This window comes from Colossoma macropomum, unplaced genomic scaffold, assembly GCF_904425465.1.
Source record: "Colossoma macropomum unplaced genomic scaffold, Colossoma_macropomum, whole genome shotgun sequence".
Taxonomy (NCBI): Eukaryota; Metazoa; Chordata; class Actinopteri; order Characiformes; family Serrasalmidae; genus Colossoma; species Colossoma macropomum.
The window spans coordinates 22,163,530-22,190,191 of NW_023494798.1; the positions used below are offsets into that span (position 1 = coordinate 22,163,530).

Here is a 26,662-nt window from a genome sequence, read left to right on the forward strand (position 1 = left end):
ATTCATCAGTAAATGAGTGAGTTGCAGTTAAAATGTCTCCTGAAACGCCTTAGTCACTCTAATGGTGCAGAGAATCCAGTCTGAGCTGGCTCTGCTTGAGTTAAAATCTTACCCCCAAATCCTGATGAACACAGCAAAGAGCTACAGAAATATGGAAGCCAACAGAACAAACACACACACACTCACAAACGCACGTACACAGACACACACACACACACGTTCCAGCAAAAGTATTTTCTCTGGAAGGTTAAAGTGTCACTACTCGTCTCCCAAAACGGAGAAGTCTTCCTGTGCAGTGTGTGTTTGTGTGAGTTCATAAATAGGGCAGTCAAGAAGTGAGATACAGAAACACAGCATCTCCTATCATCACACTCAAGAGCCTCAGACAACCCAGCTTCAACATGAGGGTGATTAACCTGGTGAGTAGCTCTCTGCACTCTACATGTGTATTCATCTATTCATGTTCTTTACTACTGAAGAAATCAAGTACAAGGTAATATTACTTGAAGTAAAATATCTAGTGTGCAAGTTCAATTTTTTTTTTTTTTTTTTTCAGGGGGGGGGGTTAGTTAAATGTCAAGGGCAATAAATACTTCATATACCAATAACATAAAAGTTCTCACTGAGTTACCACATTTTGTGCTGGAAATGCAAATCATTGTCTTCTGTCCCATGTCAGGGTCCCGACCCCTCACTAGCATACCGTCCTGAGTACCCGCTACAAGAAGGCAAAGACAAATCTCAATTTAGAAACTTTGAGGTAAACCTCTCCAAGAATGAAAACTGCAAAAAGGTCTGAAATATCAGTATTTTGTCACAGCATATTAAAAATCTTTTTGTTGCCGTTTTGCATGTGTGTGAGACAGAGTGGAGATCTTTTTGAGCGTGTGTTCAACACATACAAACTGATGCACAAACATCAGACCCTGGACTTTGTCAAACAAAAGGTCAGTATGTAATCTTTCCTGAACAGTTACTCATACACAAAACAAACAGTGCTATCTAGAATCAATGACAGTTGACAAAGTAATTTCCTAAATGTTAGCATATAAATGTATATATTGTGTTTTTAAACACTGATCTAAATGCAGTAATATATTTAAAAACGCATGATATACATTTACATGATATACATTTATATGTAAACACGTTATGTGTTTAAAATATGCAATATATAAATGTATATTATGTGTTTTTGAACACGTAATTATTACATTTAGACCAGTGTTTGTCACTAGGTAACTGGTTATGGGCAGCAGCTGTCTTTCACACTGTGTCAAGAATGATCAGTAGAAATACTCTAAAATTACTAAGTCTCATTACAGTAACTTACATGAACAATTCTGAATGTTTTTTCCTTCTTCTATAAAGTCATTATTTTGGGGATACCTTTTTTTAACAGTGATGAAATGAAGTTTGATCTGTCTTAAAGGCACAGTAACAAAAACAGACGGTTTAATTCTAAGAATTAAAAAGAGGCTGGAAAATCATGTTTTTGGTACATAAAACCTCATAAAAGGTCATAAGTGAGCGTTAGGGGAAAAGATAGAGTGCAAGGAAAGTGTGGGATATGAGCTCTTTACAAACAAAATGTCATCTCAATCCAAATTAGACTTCAGTGAGGTTTTTGATGTAAGCCAGTGCCACTCTCCTCCTCTCTGTGACCCCTACTCTATCTCCCTGACTCCTCCCATCTAACTAGTGTACGTCAAATGTCTACGTCAAATGTTAATCATTAAAAACTACTAATAATAAAAATTGTGACACATTCAAACTTCAAAAAACTTTTGGGACAAATTCTGAAACCTAATCAGTTCCATTCCACGTAAACTTCCACATTCCACTAATGATCACAAGAAACTAGTTAATGTTCTTCTGAAACAGGATGTTTTATTACAAGAAAAAAAGTAAACAAACGAAGGAGCACATTATATAATCGTTCTTTACATCTGTCCTTAATCTCTGTCCTCTGCTCCAGCATGTAGAATGGGCGGGCTGTACTCATTCTCGTATGACTGTGATGGAGAGTATTGACCGTCTGGACCAGCTGATCGATGAGTCCGACCCTGATGTCGACTTCCCAAACTCTTTCCACGCCTTCCAAACTGCTGAGGGCATCCGCAGGGAGCACCCAGATAAGGGTGAGAGACCAGCATGGCATTCACCCCACACTGCCCCACATGAACTTCAGGGAATCAGTTGTTACAGTATTATTTACCTAAGGTACAAATCAATAACTCCATGAAAGCAGTGGTAGGGTAAGATTAAAGTTTTAACAGTGAAAGCTTACATTAGCACTACACACAAAAGAACAATCATGCTAATTCCTCTTACCATGCTCTCTTTCTCCAGACTGGTTCCAGCTGGTAGGCTTGATCCATGACATTGGTAAAATCATGGCCCTCTGGGGAGAGCCACAGGTAAGTGACAGATTAATTAAACTTCTTTATACACTGCACCAAGGCTGAGGAACTCGGGTCCTGGAGAGCCAGAGTTCTGCACAGTTTGGTGATTTGGCTGCTCAAACACTTTGGATCAACTTTGCAGTTAACTGCCGGGTTAAGTGGATGTGCTAGAGCAGCAAAATCACCAAACTGTATCTGTATTCAGTCCAAGTAATAAAAAATAATTAAAAAACTACAGTTCTTTACTATTTCAGAATGAGTGCACTGCATGTAGCAAACATACTTGTTAGAAAACTCTAAAGAGGACCTCAATTAAAGGCTTTTTTACAAACACTAAAGTTCATACTAAAGCCTGAGTAGACTGTTAAATCAACGTGATCAAGTTTTTAATTTCAGCATTACTGAGCCCTTTTGAGGGATGATCAAACTACTAATCTCCTCACTAGTGGACATGTTTGCGAGTTTAGCACTGATGTACTTGGGGTACTGTGATAGCAGCAGTGCACTGAAGCAGGCGATGAGAAAAAAAAGTTGAGAATTTTCAGAACTTCATTTAAATAAGTGAATTTTTCATGAAATGAATTAAGAGAATAAGTACATGAAGAAAACCGGCAACCAGTAACATCCAGCAACAGTGTGAATTGCATAAAAAAAGGTTTTCCTATATGCCTTACTAAAATGTATTGTAAATGTATTCTGAATGTATTACTTTATGTGTTGTAGTGAAATATGTTACAGAATACATTTAAAACAGTGTATTCAGTATTTAGTCATCACTACTTTTTCCAAGTATGTTGCCCAACCCGGCCCACAGATGACTTCTTGATACCTTGTTTGTGTATATTTAAGTGGGCAGTGGTTGGAGATACATATCCTGTAGGTTGCCGCTTCCAGAACGCGATCGTTTTCAGAGACTCTACATTTGTGGACAATCCAGATGACAAGAACAGCAGCCTGAAGTAATAAGCAACACTTACATACAAACTAACACACTCAGTACTATAGAACAGAGAATAATGATTTTCTTTTCTGATACTGATATTGGAAGTCTTGTGTACTTGTAGATATAGCAAGGCAATACTTTTTCTCAAAAAATGAGTTTAAAAAAAGCTATTTTAAATTAAAGCACTTTAATATGAGCATCTAAAAGAGGCCATTATGCTCAAACTACTCGAACACTATAGTACCTCACAGGAAAAAATACACAGCTTGCAATGTGCCATTAAACAATGTGAGGGTGTGCTATTTCAGACTAGATTTTAGGGTTGCACCAATATGGGAACGGCAGATGTCCAATGTTTTCCATGTACTTACTAATTATCCTTAATTAGCACTACAGAGAACGCAATGCAATGCAAACATGTAATATTCCTATAGGATTACCTTTATCAAAAACGTCAAAAACGAGTAACTCTGGACAATCCATTGAAGATTAACCTTAGGTCTTTAAATATAAATCTAAAAAACAGAATGTAATCCAAGGTCATACAAATGCAATCTTGAACCTTCTACTCTCTTCTCAACTCATTCTCTTTTTTCTACAGCACCGAGTGCGGAATCTACGAAACTCACTGTGGTCTTGATAATGTGCTGATGTCCTGGGGACATGATGGTGAGTACAATGGGTACCCAAATGGCTTAGAGAAAATGGGACTGCTGAGGCATAAGTTACCACCCTTCATTAAACCTGTACACCTCAAAACAAAAAACACATTCTAATGCTGGAATGCACAACGATGACAAAGAAGATCTGACGAGCTAATGAACTGTTTGTCTTTTGTAGAGTATCTGTACCAAGTGATGAAATTTAACAAGTGTCCCATCCCTGAGGAGGTCAGTGTTTAATCTTTCCTCAACTTACACTCATATGGCAAATCTGACCATTTTAGTAGATATTAACATTAAGCAACCTTTTTACTCTGCACAGCGAGCTTTACCCATAGTTTGTACTCTTACATCCATTCCTCTCAGGGTCTGTATATGATCCGGTTCCACTCGTTCTACCCCTGGCATACTCACGGAAACTACATGCATCTGTGCAATGAGAAAGATCTGAAGATGTTGCCCTGGGTCAAAGAGTTCAAGTATGCACTAAGTATTAGCTTTCTGAAATTAATATATATAACATATACATTTGTCTATGTAAATGCTCAATATCTCAATGATTTAAAAACACGATTTTAAATTAACTTCAATAATGAGTTTGCACATGGTATTTTCCTTTAAAACAACAGTTTGTCAAAAATTAAATTTATACAATTTCCCCAGTTGTTCAGTTAAGAAGTTTGATGTCCTAAGATTGTTTCTTTAGTTTTGCCATGGACAAAAGTGCAAAATTCAGGCTTCAAGATGCTGCTATTATTATAGTACAATACTTTGTGGCATGGATGTCAAACTGGGGACAGAGATTATTAGCGCTTACCCTCATCTAACACTCTGAATTAAATTCCTGAAGGCCTTGCTAATTACCTGATGAGCTAAATTAGGTGTGTTTAATGAGGCAGTGTGCTGACGTCTGCAGTATTTTGGCTCACAAGGACTGGAACGTAATACGTGCTCCATGGCATGTTGTTCACTATTAGAAAACATATAAGCAACCACTAAGATAACTTATAGGGCCCATATCCTATAATTGTCTTGTACTTTATTTTGCTCCTTGAGGTCGACTTACAAAGTGTACAGTTTAATGCACCAAAAATGGTTATAATTCATTTTTACATGACCATTTTCCGACCTCTCTTTATCCCTTAGAATTCAACAGGCTGTTTTTGTTGTTGTACCTTTAAGACTGACATTAGCAAATTACCCCTGTTCTGGCTGTGTTTTACTGTGCCTCATTCAATAAGCTGGAAAACTAAAGAAATAAACTTTGGATACTGAACATGTCTTAGCAAATCATCTATACCCAAATAATAAGGTGGAAATTGCATAAATTTGCCAAACTACCACTTAAAGCTAATAACAATGTTAACACTGAAACACACATTACTGATAAGCTGTATACTAAAGTGACGTGTTTTCCTCTACAGCAAGTTTGATTTATACACTAAAAGCACGGATCTGCCGGACGTGGAGCAGCTGAAGCCGTATTATCAGTCTCTCATTGACAAGTACTGCCCGGGAGTACTGTCCTGGTGAACACGCCACACTGCCTGACCAGCAGTATCTGTGTGCACATGCAAAACGTCTTCCGCACATAAATTAACCAATGCTAATTTGAGCTCTCACAGAATGGTGCTTGCTTAAGGAAGACATCTCAGAATGATGGCAAGGTTGAATAAGCTTTAAACAAAATGAAAGCCTTTGCTAATCTGAACTGATACGATAGTAAGACTATTGTATTCCTCTGTCCTTCTTTTTGAAAGTTTTGGTTAAGTAGCTCATTTTCTTTATATTTGATCCAGCTACCACAATGAATAGTGCCTTGTCAACCGGTTTATAACCTCTATACTGTACGCTGATGTGTAAGGGACGTGTGAGCACATTCATCATCCTTCATCAGTATATGCTGATGTGTAATTAGGTCTAGTGAATGAACTGCACTTTGGGTCTAAAGCTCACCTCCTCAAAACCTACATCATCCTTCCTCTACGACACCTGCTGCTTTGCTGCCTATTATCATCATCATCATCATCATCTGAAAGGCACAGGGGACACTTACAGTGGATGAACATAATTAATGTACTACAGATTTGAATGTCTACATTACACACCTTTCTCCCTTCTGCTCTTCTCCTTTTCTCTTCATTTCCTGTTTCTATTTTCTCCTGAACTCCTTTCCTTTCTTAATTTCACATGTTCCCTCTCATTTACTTTCCTCTTGAAACTGAAAGGTACAAATCATGCTTTAAGTACAGAAAAAAAGAGAGAACACTTTTAAGAGTCATTTGCATCAGATTCAGTCAGAGGAACATTTAACTGTAAAATGTCAGACTGCAGTGAAAGATTTGAACTGTGCAATTAGTTCCTTTTTGGACCAAAAAAGATGGATGTTTTATTATAAATGATATAAAATGTGTTTCGATTCATATTTGTCTTTAAAAAAAAACATCACAATAAAGGAGGAAAAGAAACAAAAGGCAAAAAGGTAAGAAGTGCACAACTTTCGGGGATAAAGGGGGGACTCAGGAGGCACATTAACAAGAGGCTGAAGAGCTGAACATAAAAACAAATACAAACACACATAACTGCATGACCATTAGGATGAGCAGATATGATGATCCTGATGAACCAAAAGCACTGAGGGTCCAGAAAGTATGAACTGTCATTGTTAGAAAATATAAGCATAAAACAGTATAACCGCATGTTGGCTGTGGCCAGGTCCTGATTTTTATATGAGGTCAGAAACCTTCTGATTGGATCAGAGAATTGGATTTGCCAATCATACAGCAGCAATCAACAGCAGATTTTAAGGCTAATCATTTTTAATATCAAAATTGCAGTTTGAAAGAGTGCGATTTTCAGTTTGCAAGGGCAGCCATTTTTATTCTGTCCTATAATATTAAACGCTAAAAGGGGAAAATTTAACCTTATAATACAGAGCTTGTGAACTGGCAGGCCTGCATACTACATTCAACATTCGAAAAATGGATGTGCTTGTCTTCTAGAAAACAACAAAAAAAGGCCTGAAACTTAATTTATAGAAAATAATTGCACTAACATCACAATCACAACATTAGTCAGAAAAATCACAATTCAGTATTTTCCCCAAAATGTTCAGCCCTAGCAGAATCTACAACGCAGCCTTTTGAAGGTGTAATCCTGTTGGCCAGTCAACTGACAGGTTTTCAGAATCCTTGCAAGGCAGGAGCCAATAATGTAATGGGCCAGACTTCCAGTGTCAGGCAAAACTGAGTAAAACAAGTCATTATGCCAAATTGTTTAAGGTTTTTATCACACATAAATAATACTAAAGTTTACACAGGAGTCATACAAGTATATATGCAGGTGTGAACAAAAGCAAATTTAAAATTCTGTGATGTGGGATCCTAACAGAGAAACCTCACACAGTGTTTGACTACAATGGGTCATAACCAACAGCCTTTCTTTAAATACACATATGCACAAAAAGTCAAGTTTTAACTATTTAAATAGCCTATTAAATATTTGGAAAAAGCAAGTAGTGTGAAATTCCCTATTTAGTATATAAAGACAACTTAGTGTAAGAGAGTGTACAGTATGTATGGATTTAAATAATTATCTCTTAATTGGTTTTGATATGGAAGACAACAAAGAGGATTTGATATGGATTTGGCCTTTTTCAACAACTACCATTTAAGAGCAACGGTTTACTCATCCTGCTGCTAAACAAGGGGCAATCAGCTGCGTGAAGACCTTTTTGAAGCAGAATTTGACAGTTAAACCAGATAAGTTAAGCCCAAAATCAAGCCTGTCCAGTAGGAGAGGTATGTTTTCCATTGGACAGTCCTCACTTTTGGCTAGTTGTCCAGCTTTATTAAAATATACCCCCTGACTGTTCCTAAATGAGAGAGGATGTGTGCACATTGTGACAGAAAGAGACAGACATTAACAAGTGCTGATGTTAAGGGGGAGGAGACAGTATAGCAGTAAGGACTGGATATATCAACTTCTCCTCCAGCTGAGATGGTATATAAGTCCAACTATAGCACCAAGATCATTTCCTTTTCCTAAGATGATCTGGCTCTTCATCACGATTTCCCTTACTCTCTTCACTCACCACCTCCTCCTCCTCCTCCTCCTCCTCCTCCTCCTCCTCCCCTTCCTCCTCCTCCCCTTCCTCATCCTCCTCCTGCTGCTCCTCCTCCTCCTCCTCCTCCCCCTCCTCTTCCTCCCCCTCATCCTCATTCTTTTCTCCTTCTGCATCTTTTATTACTTTCTCCTTCTCCTGTTTCTCTTTCATTTCCTTTTTCTCCTCTTCTTCTTTCCCATCTGTCTGCTGTGGAGTGTGTTTGGAGGCTGATCTGTGCGAGTGCGGTGGACAGCGAGTGTGTGAGCGGAGAGAGTTGATCACACAGATTGTGACTGCTGAGCTGAAGAGTGTCCACAGTAAGAGTGGAGTAGGCACGTCCCGCACATGCTCACCAACATGCTTCAACACACGAGGCAGCCAAGCCTCTGATCCCCGCCGCACAGGAGGCTTATCCTGAAAAACATACAGATCACACTGCACAGAAACCGCTACATACCATGTGTCATACAAACATCAGATCAGCAGAAATAACATAACAAATAAGTTATGGCTGCCTTTTGCATCATGTAAACATTTCATGACCAGTGGATTGACATGACATATAGAAATGGTACAAAATTACTTGGAATAAAATCCTAATACATTAACACACATTAAAGTTGTTCTTACACATTTCTGTGTAATTAAAAAGTTAATATGAAATCAAAGTCATTCAGGGAGGTTTGATGTGAAATGCTCCGCTCTACAAAAACATATAGATTCAGAATTGTTCATATTGGTGGTGACAGTCTGAAGCATTTAAAGTCTCTAAAAGCTACCTTAGAGAAAGTTTATACAAGAAATACTTACGAACATGCTGTATGATGACGGAGACTTTTTGAGATCAGCTTTTGGCTTAAATAATCTTTTCAAAACACATTCATGGCAAAGTCGTACATGCGGGGTGTTGTAAAGAAAAATAGTTCCCAAACAAAACTTATTTTTTTCAGATTTACCGCTTTTTTAACATTACCAGTTACATATAAAAACTCAGAAGACACTTGATGGTTCGCTGATCGTTCTGGACAGTTCACAAAATGGCTTTATTTGTGTTGCAATCCCTGGTTCCAATCACCATTGCAAAGAAAATCTGAATCAGTAAATTTCTGTTAAACGCATTATTTCAGATTAAACCACTCTGAATGACTTTGCATCTCAATGGTTGAACTATGCAGAATTCTTTTGCAAACTGGTGGAAATACCCATTTAAACATTTTGTTCCTGTCCTTTAAAGTTTTTATTTCAGAAACAAAAGGTTGTTAAAACAGCGCTATAATTTTGAAGCTCAGCTTTTAAGGAACCCCCTTCTTACTGTGTTAACCTCATATTCTTACCTTCAGACCATGCTGTGAAAGCATGTGCTCCAAAAAAGCATTACCCAGATGGACAACAGGGTAAAACTCTTCTACATAGATCCTCCTCCACCATCTCTGTGGAAATGACCTACATAAACACAAATGCACTTGATTAGAAGGCTGATCTGTAAGAGTGACTGACAAATATTGCTTAACAGCCTGAGAAAAATTACACTACACATATTAAATTTCATCTTTTGTTAATGAAAGCTGTCGTTAAATGGCTCCCAGTGATAAATTTGTACTAGGTGGATGTGTTAGGTTCACTCACCCGTCCTCTTTGGGCTCTGTGTACCAGTATTTGTAGCGGTGAGCACGGATGTACGCTGGAGGCTGCTGACTGAACGGGTACTGAGACTCATCTGTTTGAATGAGTCTTATCACTGTTTAACACACAAAATGTAGCCATTCATACACGTTTCCAATAAATTACAGTTACCCACAACCCGTACAGCTTTCCTCTGTTAATCCCCTTACCATCTTTCTTGCCCTGCAGGAGTCGGTGGACAAGGCTGCTGAACCAGGGGCTCTGGGTGTGCGGCCCCAGTGCTGCAAACCACATCTGCCAGTCCAATCTAGGCTGGTGCGGAGTCACCACCGGGGGTGCTGCACTCACATTACCTGGTTTATACATAAACTCTATTTCCTAAAGAACAAAGGGAGAAGTGGTTTAGGACACTAATTCTAGCAAGCTATAAAAGTGACAGGAAGTCAATGATTAATGAAGCTATATTTCTGACATCAATGACAAGCGACTTGGTAACACTGTGCAACATGAAATATAAAACTGGGAAAAACTGAAAATTATTCACAACATGGTGAACAAGTCCAAATAGCTGATTCAAACTTACATTGTGAAAACCAAATCACCAAATATCCTGTATTTCCTGCCTATTCTTTTTTTATCCCTACCTATTATTCCTACCTATTAATACCTAGTTGCCATAAACTGTTTTCTAAATTTGTGCCACCCGTCTTCAAATTATATGCCGAACAGTAGCTAGCTAAAGCCCAGTCAGACAAGATTCGTTTTCCAAGCAGGGTAATGCCAGTTTACCACTGGATGTTTAATGTTTTTGACTGATTCGTACTGGATAAGAAGACTCAGTATAACTGACAGAGATGGGAGTGGCTACTATTTTCACACCACCTTTACTGCAAAACACAGCCGAATGTCAGAAAATTTAATTTAGCCATTATTTGCTAACCATTTACCTTGCTGCCCTAAGCGAATGCAGCACGTCATTAGCATTGCCATTAAGAACTGGGAATTCGCACGACCAACTTAAGCTCATAAAATCCGATTTTTTCTGTAATTTTGAATTACAGAATAAAAATTGTATTTCATTGTGTGTGAATTGTACATGAGACAGGGCAGTGAAGTTACACAGCACCTTTTTAAATGGCACATGTGACAGGACTAAACTCACTTAGAAACACTGGTAAAAATTACATGAGCCCACCTCCTCATGTAAGACTAATGCTGTCTGAATAGGCCTTAAATCTGGCAGATTTGTGTCATGCTGCTTAATAAAGTAGCTTAAAATACTGACTGTACTAATGTAAAAGCCAAACCACTGAAAAGGTTAAATACATAACACTGAAGCAGGAGGACACCTGCAAGTCTGAACAGTTATATTTAATACTCTAATTAAACATTAAACTTCAATGTTTTGGACACTAGCACTGCTTTTATATTTTTAGAAGCTACAAATGTAGAGCAAAAGAAAAGTCTGGAGACTTTATCTTCTAAATACATCTTTAAAAACCCAGAGCATTAGAATACAGTGAAACTGTATAAATCACTGGATGATTTCTTTTGAATGTACACCTGCAACAACTAAAACATTCCTTTTTCTTTGAGAAATTTAAATGGAGTTAGAACTGACCGTCCAAGTGCTGCCGTCCATGCTGCCCTCGATGACTACCTCTGGCCGTCCCCCAACACCTGTCATCCTTCGGAAAAGCCCGTACGGGTTGACCAGCTGGTAACGGTCGGTCAGCTCAAAGGCTTTCCGCACACCGGGCCAGATATTACTGTTGGCCTCATACTCTATGTACGTGTAGGGAACCTGCAATCAGGCATTCACAAACAGGGAAAAAATGAGGAAAAAGAAAAACAACAACGGAAAAAAACAAATCGCAGTAAACATTACTACAAAAGATATTTATAATCATGCAAGAGTATGGTGCTTTTGGAATGTTACCATGGCTACTGACCAAACTAATGGCAAACATGGAGGCAGCAGCTGCAGCAAAGACTGCCCACTGCACAGTGCTCCACAGACGCCAGAGTATACCCTTCACACACGCACTCCTGAAACACACAGACAGCACACACTTAACACACACAAGCTTTCTGCACTGAAATGTTCATTTAACTGTCTCCTGTTTATTTAACTGTCACTAGGTAACACTCCAGTACTGCTAACAATGGAGTATGACCAAAGCTGCAGTCTTCACTTTTTCAGTCGGTTGCATTACAGTGCCATCTGCAGGACAAGACCATCGTGCCACAGAACATTACGGGGGGTTTAACTACATATAGAAAATCTAACTACACATTTATTTGCACATTTATGCACATCTATTCAGATGGAAATAGTTTTACAAGAGGAGGTGAGGTAATGTAATTATTACCGGCATTTCTTCACGCTCCTGCGTCAGTGAAGGTTTCAGTGCCTTTTACCTTCTAAAAAGTTATCATAACACCTAAGGCACCAGATTGTAGCTGCTGAACAACTGAAAGTAGAATTGGGAAATCTGAACAAAAAGGTGATAAATAGGAAGCTGACTTCAGCCTCGTTGTTCTCTGTGGCTAATATAACTCAGAACATGTATTACAGAAAATTCTTTGATTTTATGTGGTGAAGTTCACTGTTTGTTGTGATTTTTCAAGCTAATGACAATGCTAATGATGCACTGCATTTACTTAAAACAAAAAGGTAAATGGTTAGAGCAAACGAAATAATGGCTGAATTAAATGTTTTAACATCTTTTCTACTACTTCTGGAGTAAAGGCAGAACATAAATCAAGTAGGCACTCCCATCTCTGTCATTTAGACCGAGATTTCTTATCCCAAGCGAATCGCTCATAAATATTACAGACATCTTCAGGTAAACTGGTATTACCCCACCTCCCCACGGAAAACTAATCCTGACCGAACAGGGCTTCAGCTAATGTTAATTAACAATTCTTCTGACACCACAAACATTATTATTATTATTATTATTATTATTATTATTATTAGTAGTAGTAGTAGTAGTAGTAGTAGTAGTAGTAATAGTAATATAAATGCAGAGGTGTGTTTAATAAATGTTTTAGTGTTGGATTCAAGCAAGTAAACTTACATTTACAGTGGAACTGCATGGGTCTCTTAGTGACAGCAGTGCTGTATTTGCTGAACATAAGTGAAGTCAGGCAAGTGGAAACCAATGGAGAGCAAGAATTCCATGATTTGTTTGATGGCTTCGTTCATTTCTTAAATCTATTATTATGTCATGAATGAATCAGGCAGATGGCGTATTTAACCTACTATCAGTCTAAATTAGGATTAGAGTCAAGAGCCAAGTTAGTTGTAGCTGCCTGCTTAATGTGTAGCATTCATGTTGCGTCAAGTTTTGAACATTTTTACTTTTAAGCGTGTAAGCTTCAGCCTAAGCTGACATTATGCTGGGTAAACAGCCATGGTGTCTGGTGAAATAAATGTAAAAGTCAAATATAAACATTAAGCCACAGACTGTATGAACCAGACCCGTACTTTGAGATCTCTGATGTAAATGTATCCCAAAGGGAGATTAATATAGCCCAATGCACTGAACATGAACAGTGCCATTTTAAATGTAAAATAAGTTGTGACTCACCTAAACATGGCAGTGACAATCTCCCATGTGAGAGAGAGAACCCCTATCCAAATACTGGGAACTGTGACCAACTTCAGAAATCCGTTGAACTCATAATGTGTAAATGCTACAGTGGAAATACAAACATATATACACATACGACTTATATATTATGCATGGTAAACCCTGTATAACCTAAATCATGTAATAATTTCCCAATTATGTAATAACAACCAAAAGATTTTCCACTCCCTTTAATCAAAAATTGTAATAAAAAAACAATACAATATCTAGCCTAACAATGCAATACAAGTAATGAAGGTGTCTTACTCATCATGTAATAATATTTTGACTGATAATGTCTTAACTTATTATGTTGTTAGCAATTTATTACATTTCTCAACCTAATCAGATGTAATACCTTTTACATCACTGGGAATTTATTATATTTACAAGTCAATCATATTTTTCAAATGGATGATGTAATAATTTTGTCTGATAATGTATCACTGTGCTCATTTTCACTCCATATTCTACAGTTTATGTTTTAAAACTGAGAATATTATCACTAGATCACTATCTCCAGAAAGTTCCACTGTAAGAGTGTAATGTATCATTACCATTACCAAAAGCCTATCGCCACTGCCCTTACTGACTTCTGTCTAGGTGCATTCACCTGTCAATATCATGACAACAATTCAATTATTGTCCTGAATCTTGTGAAACAGATGGTAAGCAGCACAATAGTTTATTTAAGACTATCTGTCATTCTAAGGCTGGTGTGGAGCATGCTGTGCTGTATGAGCTCTACCCTACATCAGTTGTAGGCAGCATGGCCAACTGTGACGAGTCTTTAAGGAACTGATAGTGGAATTTGTGAAGTACAATGAGGTGCACTTCTTACAGCTTACCATCCCTAAGATTTTAGGAACTGTTGTAAACTGTAGAGAAGAAAACGGTGCCCAAAATAATATTAAATAATGATGTAATAACTTGTTTGGGAAGCAAGGATATTCTGGGTTTTACTACATTATTGGGCAAGTTTCGCATTATTGGTTTTTATGAACCACATAAAAAATATAGCATAACTTTTGCTATATCCAAAAAAAGAAAACCAAAAAAATCCACCTGTTTTAGAGGAGATGCTTTTTTTGTCCCATTCCATTTTCAGGTCAAAGTAGAGGATGGTCCAGTAGACAATTAGTCCATACACAGCCACTTCCACCAGCAAACACACCCATGACAAGGCTGTCTGCAAGGAAGCTGAAAAAACAGGCAATCTTACAAAACACTCACACATTTATGAAGGCCAATTATTCTTCAGCTTGACCTTACACATGATTTAAGAAGAAATCACTGTTAATGCACAATCACTGAGGCCTGCACATCAGTGATATGAATACACCAACTTCTTGCTTATACTTGCCCTTTGGTGTAAAAAATTTAAAAAGGAGGCCTGTATGAGATAGGTGGCAAATGTAGCAGAGCAGAGACAGATCATACTTCGCTCTTTCTGGGTTGTGCGTCTGCAGAGCCAGAAGTTCACATGCTGGTCATCCAGCAGAGAAATGCACAATGTGATGGTCAGCAGATTGAAGAAGTTATAATTCCCCGTCAGGATAATAAGCACCTGCAGTAAGACCTGTCCATGACACAAAGATATATATCACAATAAATATAGCAAATCTATCACAACACCTCAAAAAGCAGCAGGGCTGAGAAGGAAAACAACACTTACCTGCATATAAAAGGCAGTGAGTCTGTGTCTGCGAATGGGGCTGAAAAAGAGGAAAGGGACAGCGATCTCGATCACAAACGTGCCCACCACACTAAGTTTCTGGAACCAGACTGGTAACTGGTGAGCAAACCAGGCCAGAGATGTGGGGATGCACTGTGTCTCGTAGTGATATGTCAATGCTGTGGATGTAGAGAGCACATAATGTCAGAGGCACACATAATGGAAGACCTAACATAGATAGATATAGAAACTATCCATCCAACCATCCAACCATCCATCCATCCATCCATCCATCCATCCAACCATCCATCCAACCATCCATCCAACCATCCATCCATCCATCCAACCATCCATCCATGTGTTTGCCCCCTTCCTAATTTCTTATTCTTTTGCATGTTTGTCACATGTTTCAGATCACCAAACAAATTTAAATATTAGACAAGGATAACACAAGTAAACACAAAATGCAGTTTATAAATGAAGGTCTTTACTATTAAGGGAAAAAGAAATCCAAACCTACAGGGCCCTGTGTGAAAAAGTGATTGCCCCCTAAAGCTAATAACTGGTTGGGCCACCCTTAGCAGATCTATCAGTCTGGAAAAGGTTATAAAGACATTTCTAAAGCTTTGGGACTCCAGCGAACCACAGTGAGAGCCATTATCCACAAATGGCGAAAACATGGAACAGTGGTGAACATTCCCAGGAGTGGCCGGCCAACCAAAATTACCCCAAGAGCGCAGCGACGACTCATCCAAGAGGTCACAAAAGACCCCACAACAACATCCAAAGAACTGCAGGCCTCACTTGCCTCAGTTAAGGTCAGTGTTCATGACTCCACCATAAGAAAGAGACTGGGCAAAAATGGCCTGCATGGCAGAGTTACAAGACGAAAACCACTGCTGAGCAAAAAGAACATAAAGGCTCGTCTCAGTTTTGCCAGAAAACATCTTGATGATCCCCAAGACTTTTGGGAGAATACTCTGTGGACTGACGAGACAAGTTGAACTTTTTGGAAGGTGTATGTCCAATAACATCTGGCTTAGAAGTAACACAGCATTGCAGAAAAGGAACATCATACCAACAGTAAAATATGGTGGTGGTAGTGTGACGGTCTGGGGCTGTTTTGCTGCTTCAGGACCTGGAGGACTTGCTGTGGTAAATGGAACCATGAATTCTGCTGTCTACCAAAAAATCCTCAAGGAGAATGTCCAGCCATCTGTTTGAGACCTCAAGCTGAAGCGCACTTGGGTTCTGCAGCAGGACAATGATCCAAAACACACCAGCAAGTCCACCTCTGAACGGCTTAAGAAAAACAAAATTAAGACTTTGGAGTGGCCTAGTCAAAGTCCTGACCTGAATCCAACTGAGATGCTGTGGCATGACCTTAAAAAGGCAGTTCATGCTCGGAAACCCTCCAATGTGGCTGAATTACAACAATTCTGCAAAGATGAGTGGCCAAAATTCCTCCACAGTGCTGTAAAAGACTCATTGCCAGTTATCGCAAACGCTTGATTGCAGTTGTTGTTGTTAAGGGTGGCCCGACCAGTTGTTAGGTTTAGGGGGCAATCACTTTTTCACACAGGGCCCTGGATTTCTTTTTTTTTTCCTTAATAATAAAGACCTTCATTTATAAACTGCATTTTGTGTTTACTTGTGTTATCTTTGTCTAATATTTAAATTTGTTTGGTGATCTGAAATATTTAAGTGTGACAAACATGCAAAAGAATAAGAAATCAGGAAGGGGGCAAACACTTTTTCACACCACTGTGTATATATATATAAATATATACATATATATATATATATATATATAACATGACAAACACTGCACTTTGCCCCCCCCCAAGGCTTGTACTTGCGCTTGTACTCAGTGCTTTTTGCAAACATCAGACATAAGTTCTGCCTGAATCAGACTCACAGACAGCTTTTTTTGTAGTGTTAAGAATGCAATTAAGCAGCACAGCTGCCAATTATTGTCTTAATGTAAAAGTAACAATGTTGATCAGGGCTGTGACACTGCAAAAATCGGCCAAATTTTCGTTTTTATTTTTTCACCCAAAGATTATTAGACTGCGTTCATTTAGTGTGCTTTATGCACTCCACTCTCTCACCTGTGAGGCCCCACCAGGTGGGGCAGCGGCTGGTCAGCTTGACCACGCCTGACGCAAACATTAGACGGAATAGCAGCCAGCGTGTCAGCCAGAAGGTTATGTCGTCATGGAGGCTCACCCTCCATCCCCAGGGTATGTTCATGGGTGCAATGACGATGGCCAGAAAGCCCACCTCCAACAGCAGATTATCCCTGAGTATGAAACAGAGAGAGAGAGAGAGAGAGAGAGAGAGAGGGAGAGAGAGAGAGACTGTTGGATTTGTGTATGACATACTTAAAGTATTTCACATCATTGCGTGTGTTGCAGTAATCGTTTTGACGTGTATGTGATGTGTATGACAGTGTAACTAGCCTAGGTTTTACTGCTGTCAAGTTTGTTTTGTATCCAAGTTACAGAGCAGCCTCACGGTGTCAAGAAAAGCAACACACACAATAACTCACCCCTGCTCAAACCATCCCAATACACACACACAGGCTGAAAAGATTTAAGTTGAACCTGTACTCACCACTGGAAGTATAGGAAGACTTGTCCCACCTGTAAAAACAGCATCGTGAGAAAGGGCTATTTAAAAAGCCAGCATTGTGCATTTAACAGTACTGTACTTGTGGTGCACTTTAAAGGGACACGACACCACACCACAGCTGCAGGCTAGTGCTTTCTAACAGTCATGTAATCCACCAGTCCTGTTATCCTGCTCGGACACGTCTGATTCGGCCAATGGCGCACTTAATCACCAGCTAATGATATGACTAAGGGAAAGCACAAAATCAGTGTAGTACAAGTCGATACAGGAGTGGAGCTGGAAAGCACAGCTGTAGGATATGCTGTATCTGATGAGTGACACTGTACCTGGTAGAGTGACAGGTAGAGCACCCACAGCACCAAGTAGACTCTGCAGTCTCTGAGGGCGGGTATGGCTGTAGCTGCCAGGCTCAGCAGAGCTCCAGTTAGACTGAGCAGCTCCATACACTGCTGAGTGTCGAGACCAAGCTTGGGACCAAACCACAGCAGGGTGGGCAAGTCTCTCAACTGCTCCCACACACTTTTACCAGAGATCCTGAGCATCCATCGAGCCGGTAACATACCCTCATTGCCATAAAGACCTTAAAGAGGGGTGGTGGGAGGGTGGAAAAGAGAACACTCAGAAGTCTGTGCTACAGACAACAAAACCACAAAGTAAGCGTGCTAAAGATCTTTCTTTTTAGCCTACAGGCTTTATATTAATAAGCTGTTGTGTGTAATCACACTGCATATGGACCTAATTCAACAAAAAATAACATTTCTTCTTTTTTTAGCAAAATGGTACTTAAGGGGCGGTCAGAGAGAAATCTTAGTGAAACATCCACAAAGCAAGGATGCTGGACACTCATTTGGACCAACTTGCACACAGCCTTTCACTAAACCCATCAAGCATTAAATGCATTAAGCCCTGATTTAGGACTATGATATTAAACTGAAGTAACATGGTTTATGGCGAATAAGAAGCTAACTTGAGCCTCGTTATTTCAGTTTATATCATAGTCTTAATGGATTTAATGACTAGAGTGGTTTAGTACTGCAAAATCCCTTTAAACTTCAATATCTATTTTAGACCCCGTACTGTAAAGAATAATATTCAGTCCTGAATTACCAACACAAACTTGCTTTCCCTCACAGAATCTGCTAATGCTAGCTTGCTAACCTAGCTAACTAACTACAGCTTAAACTGACAACTGACCGTTGTTTCACCATGTCTAATTACTTGCATTTCTGCAACAGCTCTGGCTGGCTTCCTTCTACTTTAGTCATAAACAGAGAAGTAGCTGCCACGCTAGCTAGCTTTGTTTCTACTCACTAGTAACTGATAACGGAGCAGCTGTCTAGCTAAACTTCCAGCCACTCAAAGTTTTGCAGTAAGTAAATCTCACCTGGAATCTGCACGTAAACAGATGCAAAGGCAAACATATAGATTGCAGACAGACACCACAGAAACATGTATCTCGGTAATCTTGTTTCGCCCATTTCTTTACATATATCACTAGCCCTTTGCAGTCTGTGTATGTTTGGGTTGGAGGTGTCCAGCAGTCCAGCAGCAGCAGCGCCGTGGGGGAAGAACGCTCCAGCAGACACGTCGCCCCCTGAGCGTTATGGAAGCGACAAATGGAAACGCCACTGCGCATGCGCCACTATGCATGGCCACAGTCAGGCAAGACGACCTCTATGGGCAAAGGAGCAAGTTTCAGAAGATAAATCACAGCCCCCTCTTTATTCTTCGTTTAACACACAGCCTAGATTGGACATAGAGGCTATTATTTTTCAGTGTGTAAGGAAGAGACCACAGCTGTTGTTACACTCAGTAGGGTGAGTTCAGGAAAAGCGGGTGAAGTAAGGTTCGCGCTGCACTACCCTGTTAATGGCAGGAGACTTTGGCTGTGTTCGACATAGCCTACTGACTCTGCCCAAAAGTAGTACGTAGTATACAGTAGTGCGCAGTATGCTATTTCGAACACCGCCATTCAAATATAATCACGATGAAACTGTTGTCATTGGCCTGACATCATCGGTGTGGGCGTGGTCACAATCCGTCTGATTCTGCAGAGCGCACGATTAGTGGACCGAGAAATAACATCTTTTTTTTTTTAAGATTATTAGTAGGCCAATGAAAAGCTTTATATTGTTACTTTTATTTTTTACCTTTTTAACATGCTTTACTGCACATGCTCAATAAAGGGACATCTTTTAACATCATTGCAGTGTTATGATAATTTATGTCCACACTTATAAGAGCTTCGTCAACGTCCTAACTACTACTGTATGTTATCAATGTATTTCAGGATTGGTACCAAGCTGTGGCTACACCTGTATGATGTGGTGCAAAAAACTGTAGATCATTCCTTTCAGTCCTACAGACTTTATATTGATGAGCTGTTGTGTGGAGTCATGTTGCATATAGATGTCCGTCAACAAAGTATGTGACAATCACTGTGTGTGTGGAAGAGTAGACGGGGCGGCCTGACTCAGGGAGGACACCTTAGTGCAGGTGCTTTGAGAGAGAGCACGGTAAGGAGTTCAGCCGGTTCATCTTTTAAAGGAATTTGTTTTTGAAAATCATGTTTAGTTTATGATTGTTGGTCAGTTGGCCAACTGAAATTTAATAATTGGTCTACATAGTACTGTTCTTCCAGCAGGTTAAAGTAAGTTTCCAATAAGTTCAAATCACTGTCCGTTTTAATACATTTATGGTACATCTAGGGGGCTTGTGACAACTCACAAAATGACAAAAGAGCATATAGCTTTTGGTTAGGGTGCCCTGCATGGAATTTGTGTTAAAGGATTTAACACGTGTAATAGCTACCATTTCTGGGATGTTAGTGACTGAAGTATGGGAAACACAGCTGACCAAAACACTGTGAAATGCAGTGTACACAAATTCTTCTGTCTTCCTTCATGGGTTTTCTGTGTCCAGGCAACCTCTAGCCATTGACTGGCTGTGAAGATGATTGGAGTCATAACAAAAAAATATCATTACTAGCTGCCAGCAACATTTACAACCACCTGCTGATAACGCTGATTCCTCTAAAATTGTCTCTCAGTCTCTTAAAAAAAGGATTAGGTATTATTTTAGTTCTAGGAATCTTAATGATTAATCATTTCAGAATTGAAAATGACTACCAACACATCAGGCCCAGTAATTAACATAGATATTTTAATTACTCTGCACCATTTGATTTGTCCTCAGGCAAACAGACAGACAGACATACACTGTAGACCATCAGTCTATAAATGAGTAGAGGTTTCAGCAAGGTGCCAGCCTCTTCAAGCCAACGGCCTTCTTTTCCCCTCCATCTGTACATTCAAGTCTTTCCTGGGCACTTTGCTTTGGCATTCCTCTGCCCTCATATATAAGTATGGAAAGAATTAGCTGGCATTGCACATGCAAGAATAAGAAACCAGGATCAGTGAGGGTTAATCCCAAACTGCTTTTTTACAGAAAACGCAGCCAATCTGGCACATGGTTTAAAAATAGAAAAAAAAAATATTTCCAGCATCTTTGCATGATTGAAATATGATCAGTAGTAGTACATCATGAGAGATGTCTAAAATGACACAAAGCGTGGCAGGATTTGTGTGTTCAGCACGCTGAACAGGACGTAGGCATGAGTGCGTGTGTTTACTTCATTCCTTTGGTGGAAAAATAAAAGATGGCCACTGAAAGACTCTCAATGTTGACACTGTTAGACATTCTTTGCAGACGCACACACTCTATAAACGTCACATATCTTTTTAGCTGCCTCGGTCTTCTCTTGGATGAACGGAATGTCTACAAACATGGCCGATAAATAAAAGCATGGCGATTTTCCTTGCAAAAAGGCTTTCAGTAAAAGCTTGTAACGACACTGTATCAACATGGATGTAAAATATTTATAGAAAGTATGCCACTCTGCCAATCAATCTGTTTGAGTTCACCTGGAAAAAAGTTCACTTTTCTTTATTCGTCTTTGGAGGTCTGCTTGGTTCTGTAGAGGCAGACACTAAATCTTCTAGACTTGGAGTGTATGTGTGTGTTTAAGGTTATAGAGGGTGTGTGTCTGCTTGTGAATCTTCACGTTCCCTCTCCACTGCTGGAGGTCTGTGCGCTTGCTGAATGTGGCTGTGGAGGAGTCGCCTCAAGCTCAGACTCTCGAACGAAGATCACAGCATCTCCACTCACATTGATAAGGCACTGAGCCTGGAAAACACATTACAAAACAAGTAACAATGTAGGTACGACTGTGTGAGAGTATGTGAGCAAATGTATAGATTTACACACACTGACCTGGTTCTTGTTTGGATTCTCCATAAACACACACTCTTTCATGCTGTAGGACACAACAGCATTTCCACCAAGAGCAGCTACATGGGCTCGTACCATAGCGAAGACCTCAGCGATAAACGAATGCAGGAACCCACTCACACCACCCTCCTAAAGCACACACATAGTTAAGAAGCTTGAAAGATGCTTGAAAGCTTAAGGGTGGCTTTACATGGAGAAACTTCCATGCAACTTTCACAGTTACACAAAGCTATGTTTGATGTCATGGCTCAGGAAAATTTACATTATACAAAGACAAAACTGACATTATGCATCTCAAGTGCAGTTTAATTTCATGTAGGTTTGAAGCAACTAAGTTGCATCTAAGTTTTACTAAGTAAAGCCAACCTTAGAATCATACTCATTTCAAGGAATACTTCAGAAGAAAGAAAAAGTAAATAATTTTCTATTTATTCCAGTTGACTATCTAAAAGTTGCTTCTTTAGTTTTGGACTGGAGCCATTAAGCTAACCAACACTATAAGTCAACAGTCACCCAAATTTTTTTTCTGTAAATACATTACTAAAACTTCTCTCAACCTGCTCAGACAGCATCCAGGTTTTCATTAAAGTCATACAGACTTGTCAATGTGGTTTAAGCACAGTATGACTTACTGTGCACTATAAAACCTAACAAAACTTCACAGTGTGCGTAAATGCAGTGGCAACCATTTCAGATAGTGTTCTGCCAAATTCTGATTCCCCTGTACAGTCCGACTCCCTTCATGTTGATGCACATCACACAGGCATAAGAATACTAGATCACGACTGTGTACGCATTTTACAGAAAAAAGATTTGGGTGTCCATTGACTCCTAATGTTTGTTGGCAATGTTAGCTCGGGCATTAAATAAAAAAAGCAAAATTTGGACACCAAACGTGACTTAACTGATCCACTACATCTAGAGTAAGTAGAAAATTATATACTTTTGATTTTTTCATGTACTACTCCCATTCCCTGCTACTACTGTTTGTAGCTATGTAGTATACTTTCGTCCATCTTTATAGGTAGCATGATGTCACACAGTATCAGAAACCACATGAGCAAGGCGATCTCAGATTATTTAACAACTTGAGGCACTTCTAGGCAAATATGGTGATTTAATATGTAGTTAGGTGATGTAGTTTGCATGCTGCTACCTGGTCAGGTATAAGATTCAATTACTTGCTAGCTTTATTAGCCTTATAGCTTTAGTGTAAAGATAAAGAAGCAAACTTAGGACACCAAACATATCTTAGCTCAGGAGTGTCCAATCATATCTAAAGCCCTGGTGCGGCAGTTTTAATTCCAACAAAGCAGGAGCACACACGATCGACTGTTTGAAGACTAAGACAAACTGATTTAACGAGTAGAATCAGGTGTGCGCCTGCTTGTTTGGTATGAAGCGCTGCAGCCACACTGTTTTTTGTTTCCTTTAAAAGAGTATCCATACATTTGTGGGTGTGTTACCTCTCGTAGTGAAGTGGTCTCCCTGATGAAGAACATGTTTATGATGCCGAGGTACTTATTTATTTTTGTTCCGGGAATAAAAGAGAGTGGAGTCATCTTGACCACCGTGACTGAGCTACCGGCGTAGGAGCGATTTGACCTGAGAGAACGAGAACGACCCTCCGGCAACGGACTTGCCTTCTCTAGAGATGACACTGAGAGAGAAAAAAGAGAGAGAGCGAAAGAGAGAGAAAGAGAGACAGAGAGAGATAGGAGGAAGAGGAGGAGAGACAGTGGACATGGCTTTCAGAGGGCACCCTATTTAAGGGCAAACATTTGACTGGATAAACACAGGATGGAGGCAGCAGGGAGAGAGGACATGCATGCGTCTGTGTGTGTGAGCGTTCGTGTGCAGCGTAAAGGGCTTTACGTGATTAGAAAGCTCAGCGATGTGAAAATGCTACAAAAAAATATAGGCTACCATGCATCGCATGCACACACACTGACACAGAGTGTGTAAGAGAGAGAAACAGTGAGTAAGCGATTGTGTTCATGAAGAATCCGCTGCTGTGGTAAATCAGATTGCAGTGAAAAGAGACATTTCCACTGAGCATAAGATGTCTTACACCACTAGGGCTGGGCGATACGGCAAAAAAAAAAAAAAAAATTCCATGTCATTCAATATTGAAAATTAAATGTATTTTCTGCTAATTTTTAAGCCTGAATAGTATTTTTGTCTTTTTGTTTTTGGCCACAAACTCCTCCCGTTCCAAAATGTTTTCATCAAAATGACAACTTTATTTTACTCTCTATACATTCAACATTGAAAATACCTAGCTAGCTCACCTATATTACAGGTTTGAAGTGAATAGCTACAAGCAAGTCAAAGGCAAACATTGCCACCTATGGCATTTCCTCTTCAGGCAGTACTGTCTAAAACCATCAACACTCTAGTATAGTACTTGTGTCCATTTTCCACTGCACAACAGAACCGTGAAAGTAGGTTCCCTTTAGTTCTCTTTAGCTTGTGTTGTCACATGACTTCTCACACAAATCTAGCCCTAACAGTAAACACAAACAACAGCAGCAACAATAGAAGGGCTTCAAGCTTCAAACTGTCTCCCCAATTGAGTCATGTCTAGTTCCACCTGCTAGCTAGATTTCCCCCATCACACAATACCACCAGCCTAAACCGCTGCATCCCTTTCAACTGTTGTTAACGCAACTGCTTTGGATCGCTCAACATGCTTGGAAGAGAATGCTATGCTACAGTTCATTTGGCAATGGAAACAGAACAACATAGAACAGCATAGTCATTTTATCAAAAAGACCTTAAACGCTCACTATCAATATGGAGAAAAACATTTGATTTTGATAACTGTCGTTTTATCGCCCAGGCCTGCGTGTAGAACTACCACTCAGCATACATAACACAGCCCTGACCTAAAGCCTTTATGACGCATCATAACCATTACACTGCACAGAGGCTAACAGAATGCATGCAACTATGAGAACTATGAGAGATGTCAGAGTTAAATATCACAGGTCATTTAGCTCTTTGTTAAGTCATGCTTATAACGCACTGATGCAGGCTTCATGACAGAGAGCATTCTGTGAGGTGCTGCGGTACTTACACATCATTCAGGCCAATTCAAAAATAATTCAAAAACCCGACCACTCCATCAATTCACACTCTTCATGTTAGAATATTGTCTTCACTAGGGGGCAGGCCTCAGCTTTCACACTCTGTCAATCAGTTTGGCGTGATCTGTTTATGCCAGCATAAGTGTGTGTTTGTGTGAGTCTGTGTAAATGAATGCGCTCCTACTTGTTTTAATTGATCCGCGTCTTATGGTATGAGCTTTCAGTCTAAGCTGCTCTATCCAGGAGCTGCATCTGTCTGTAAAGGAACTGTAATCAACTGAGGGGGCTGGGCACACGCATAAACACACACACACGCACACGCACACACACACACACACGCGCACACACAGACACAAAAAGACAGACGGAAACACACAAACACAGACATGCGCATGCCACCACATCAAATCACACAGACAAGAGACAGACACGCAACAGAGGGATACACAGAAGAGGAAACAGGACATAGAACAAAAAAGGAAAAAAAGAAGAACAGAAAAGAGGGGTAAAATGGATGATGCTGGAGTGTGTGTTGCAGCATCTGTCAGACACAAAAGGAGCAGAAATCAAACCGAAAAAATAATCCTGCCACCGTGAAAACACCCAGCGAACAAAGCAAGGACTCACCTCGAGCACTTGGCAGGGGGCCTGAAACCTCAGACAAACCTAAGACACACAGACACAAATAATTTCGCATCACTCTGACCACTAAGGCAAGTTGATATGAACGTGATTGCCAAGTAGGTTAGAAAGCTTATTACTGCAAGCCTTGGTAGCACTTAAGAGGGTCTCAGGCATCTATAGCCCTTTTCATATCTGCACTTTTATGGGTATTTGTCCAGTAATTAAGCAGTAAATGGTTAAATGAGAATGCAAGCTAGAGTGCAGATCCCAGGAAAGTTGACTCGCACAATACCTGGGTATTTAGGGCTCATAAAGAGGGCTTATGTATGAAGAAAAACAGTCACGTCTACACTCAAAAAAAGGGTGAAAACTTCACAGGAGTGTCTTTTGTACAAGATTCTAGAGAGAAGTGGCAAAACCTCCCCTATCTGTGTGGTGTGACCGCTACTGTGCAAAAATGTCGCAATATGGCCAGGAAAGCAAAACATTTGTATAATACATCTGTTTTTACAGTCTCAGGTTTTTGAGAGTGTTTTTGTACATGATACAGAAATGAATGAGCTGTTGGCCATTCATGCTGTCACATCCTATTTAAAGGGAAATTCCACTGATTATTCAACATTTCTACATAACTAAATCATTAAGATGTTAACAAAGCCCTTCACAGTGGTTTGATGTGAAATGTGCCAATCTAGATTGACTTAGCGAGTCAGAAGTGCTCAGAAGACACTGGTGGTTTTCTATAGTAAAATAAACAGCTATATTTACACATCACAACCCCTGGTTCCTATCACCACCACTGAAAAGAATTCCAAGTCAGTAAGTTTCCCTGCAATAAGCCATTTCACATCAAACCAACCACTTTCAACCACTGAATTATGCAACAATTTTGCAAAATCAGTGGAAATCCCCCTTAATAGCTGCAAGGGTGAATGATCAAAAGCTGGAACATTGCCAGTAAAAAGAACATGGTA

At 39.6% G+C, this 26,662-nt stretch overlaps 3 protein-coding genes across 13 annotated transcripts in view; 1 reads left to right on the forward strand and 2 right to left on the reverse strand.

Annotated features, from left to right (window-relative positions):
* Positions 1 to 166: 166 nt before the first annotated feature.
* On the forward strand, positions 167 to 6,423 carry miox (myo-inositol oxygenase). Its single transcript, XM_036585819.1, has 10 exons — positions 167 to 419; positions 680 to 760; positions 867 to 947; positions 1,979 to 2,141; positions 2,353 to 2,420; positions 3,255 to 3,364; positions 3,950 to 4,017; positions 4,189 to 4,238; positions 4,377 to 4,489; positions 5,435 to 6,423. Exons 1-10 carry the CDS (start codon positions 402 to 404, stop codon positions 5,541 to 5,543), a joined length of 861 nt encoding a protein of 286 aa, XP_036441712.1. The 5' UTR covers positions 167 to 401; the 3' UTR covers positions 5,544 to 6,423.
* lmf2a (lipase maturation factor 2a) lies at positions 5,954 to 19,163 on the reverse strand. Its single transcript, XM_036585818.1, has 14 exons — positions 19,070 to 19,163; positions 18,012 to 18,265; positions 17,668 to 17,696; positions 17,163 to 17,353; positions 15,052 to 15,230; positions 14,817 to 14,955; positions 14,442 to 14,576; positions 13,335 to 13,440; positions 11,691 to 11,787; positions 11,360 to 11,542; positions 9,948 to 10,116; positions 9,742 to 9,853; positions 9,450 to 9,558; positions 5,954 to 8,529 (listed from the first exon to the last, which is right to left on the reverse strand). Exons 1-14 carry the CDS (start codon positions 19,161 to 19,163, stop codon positions 8,041 to 8,043), a joined length of 2,286 nt encoding a protein of 761 aa, XP_036441711.1. The 3' UTR covers positions 5,954 to 8,040.
* A 1,662-nt stretch (positions 19,164 to 20,825) lies between these two features.
* Positions 20,826 to 26,662, reverse strand: part of c2cd5 (C2 calcium dependent domain containing 5) — a 31,542-nt gene continuing 25,705 nt past the window's right edge. For 8 of the 11 annotated variants that reach the window (XM_036584577.1, XM_036584576.1, XM_036584575.1 and 5 more), the window contains 5 exons: positions 25,692 to 25,730; positions 25,249 to 25,350; positions 23,442 to 23,635; positions 21,958 to 22,104; positions 20,826 to 21,870 (listed from right to left, as the gene is read on the reverse strand). In XM_036584577.1, coding sequence (XP_036440470.1) covers positions 21,745 to 21,870; positions 21,958 to 22,104; positions 23,442 to 23,635; positions 25,249 to 25,350; positions 25,692 to 25,730 — 608 coding nt within the window. In that variant the 3' untranslated portion in view covers positions 20,826 to 21,744. The remainder of the gene's footprint in view (positions 21,871 to 21,957; positions 22,105 to 23,441; positions 23,636 to 25,248; positions 25,351 to 25,691; positions 25,731 to 26,662) is intronic. The other 3 variants (XM_036584578.1, XM_036584570.1, XM_036584573.1) reach the window with 2 other exon arrangements.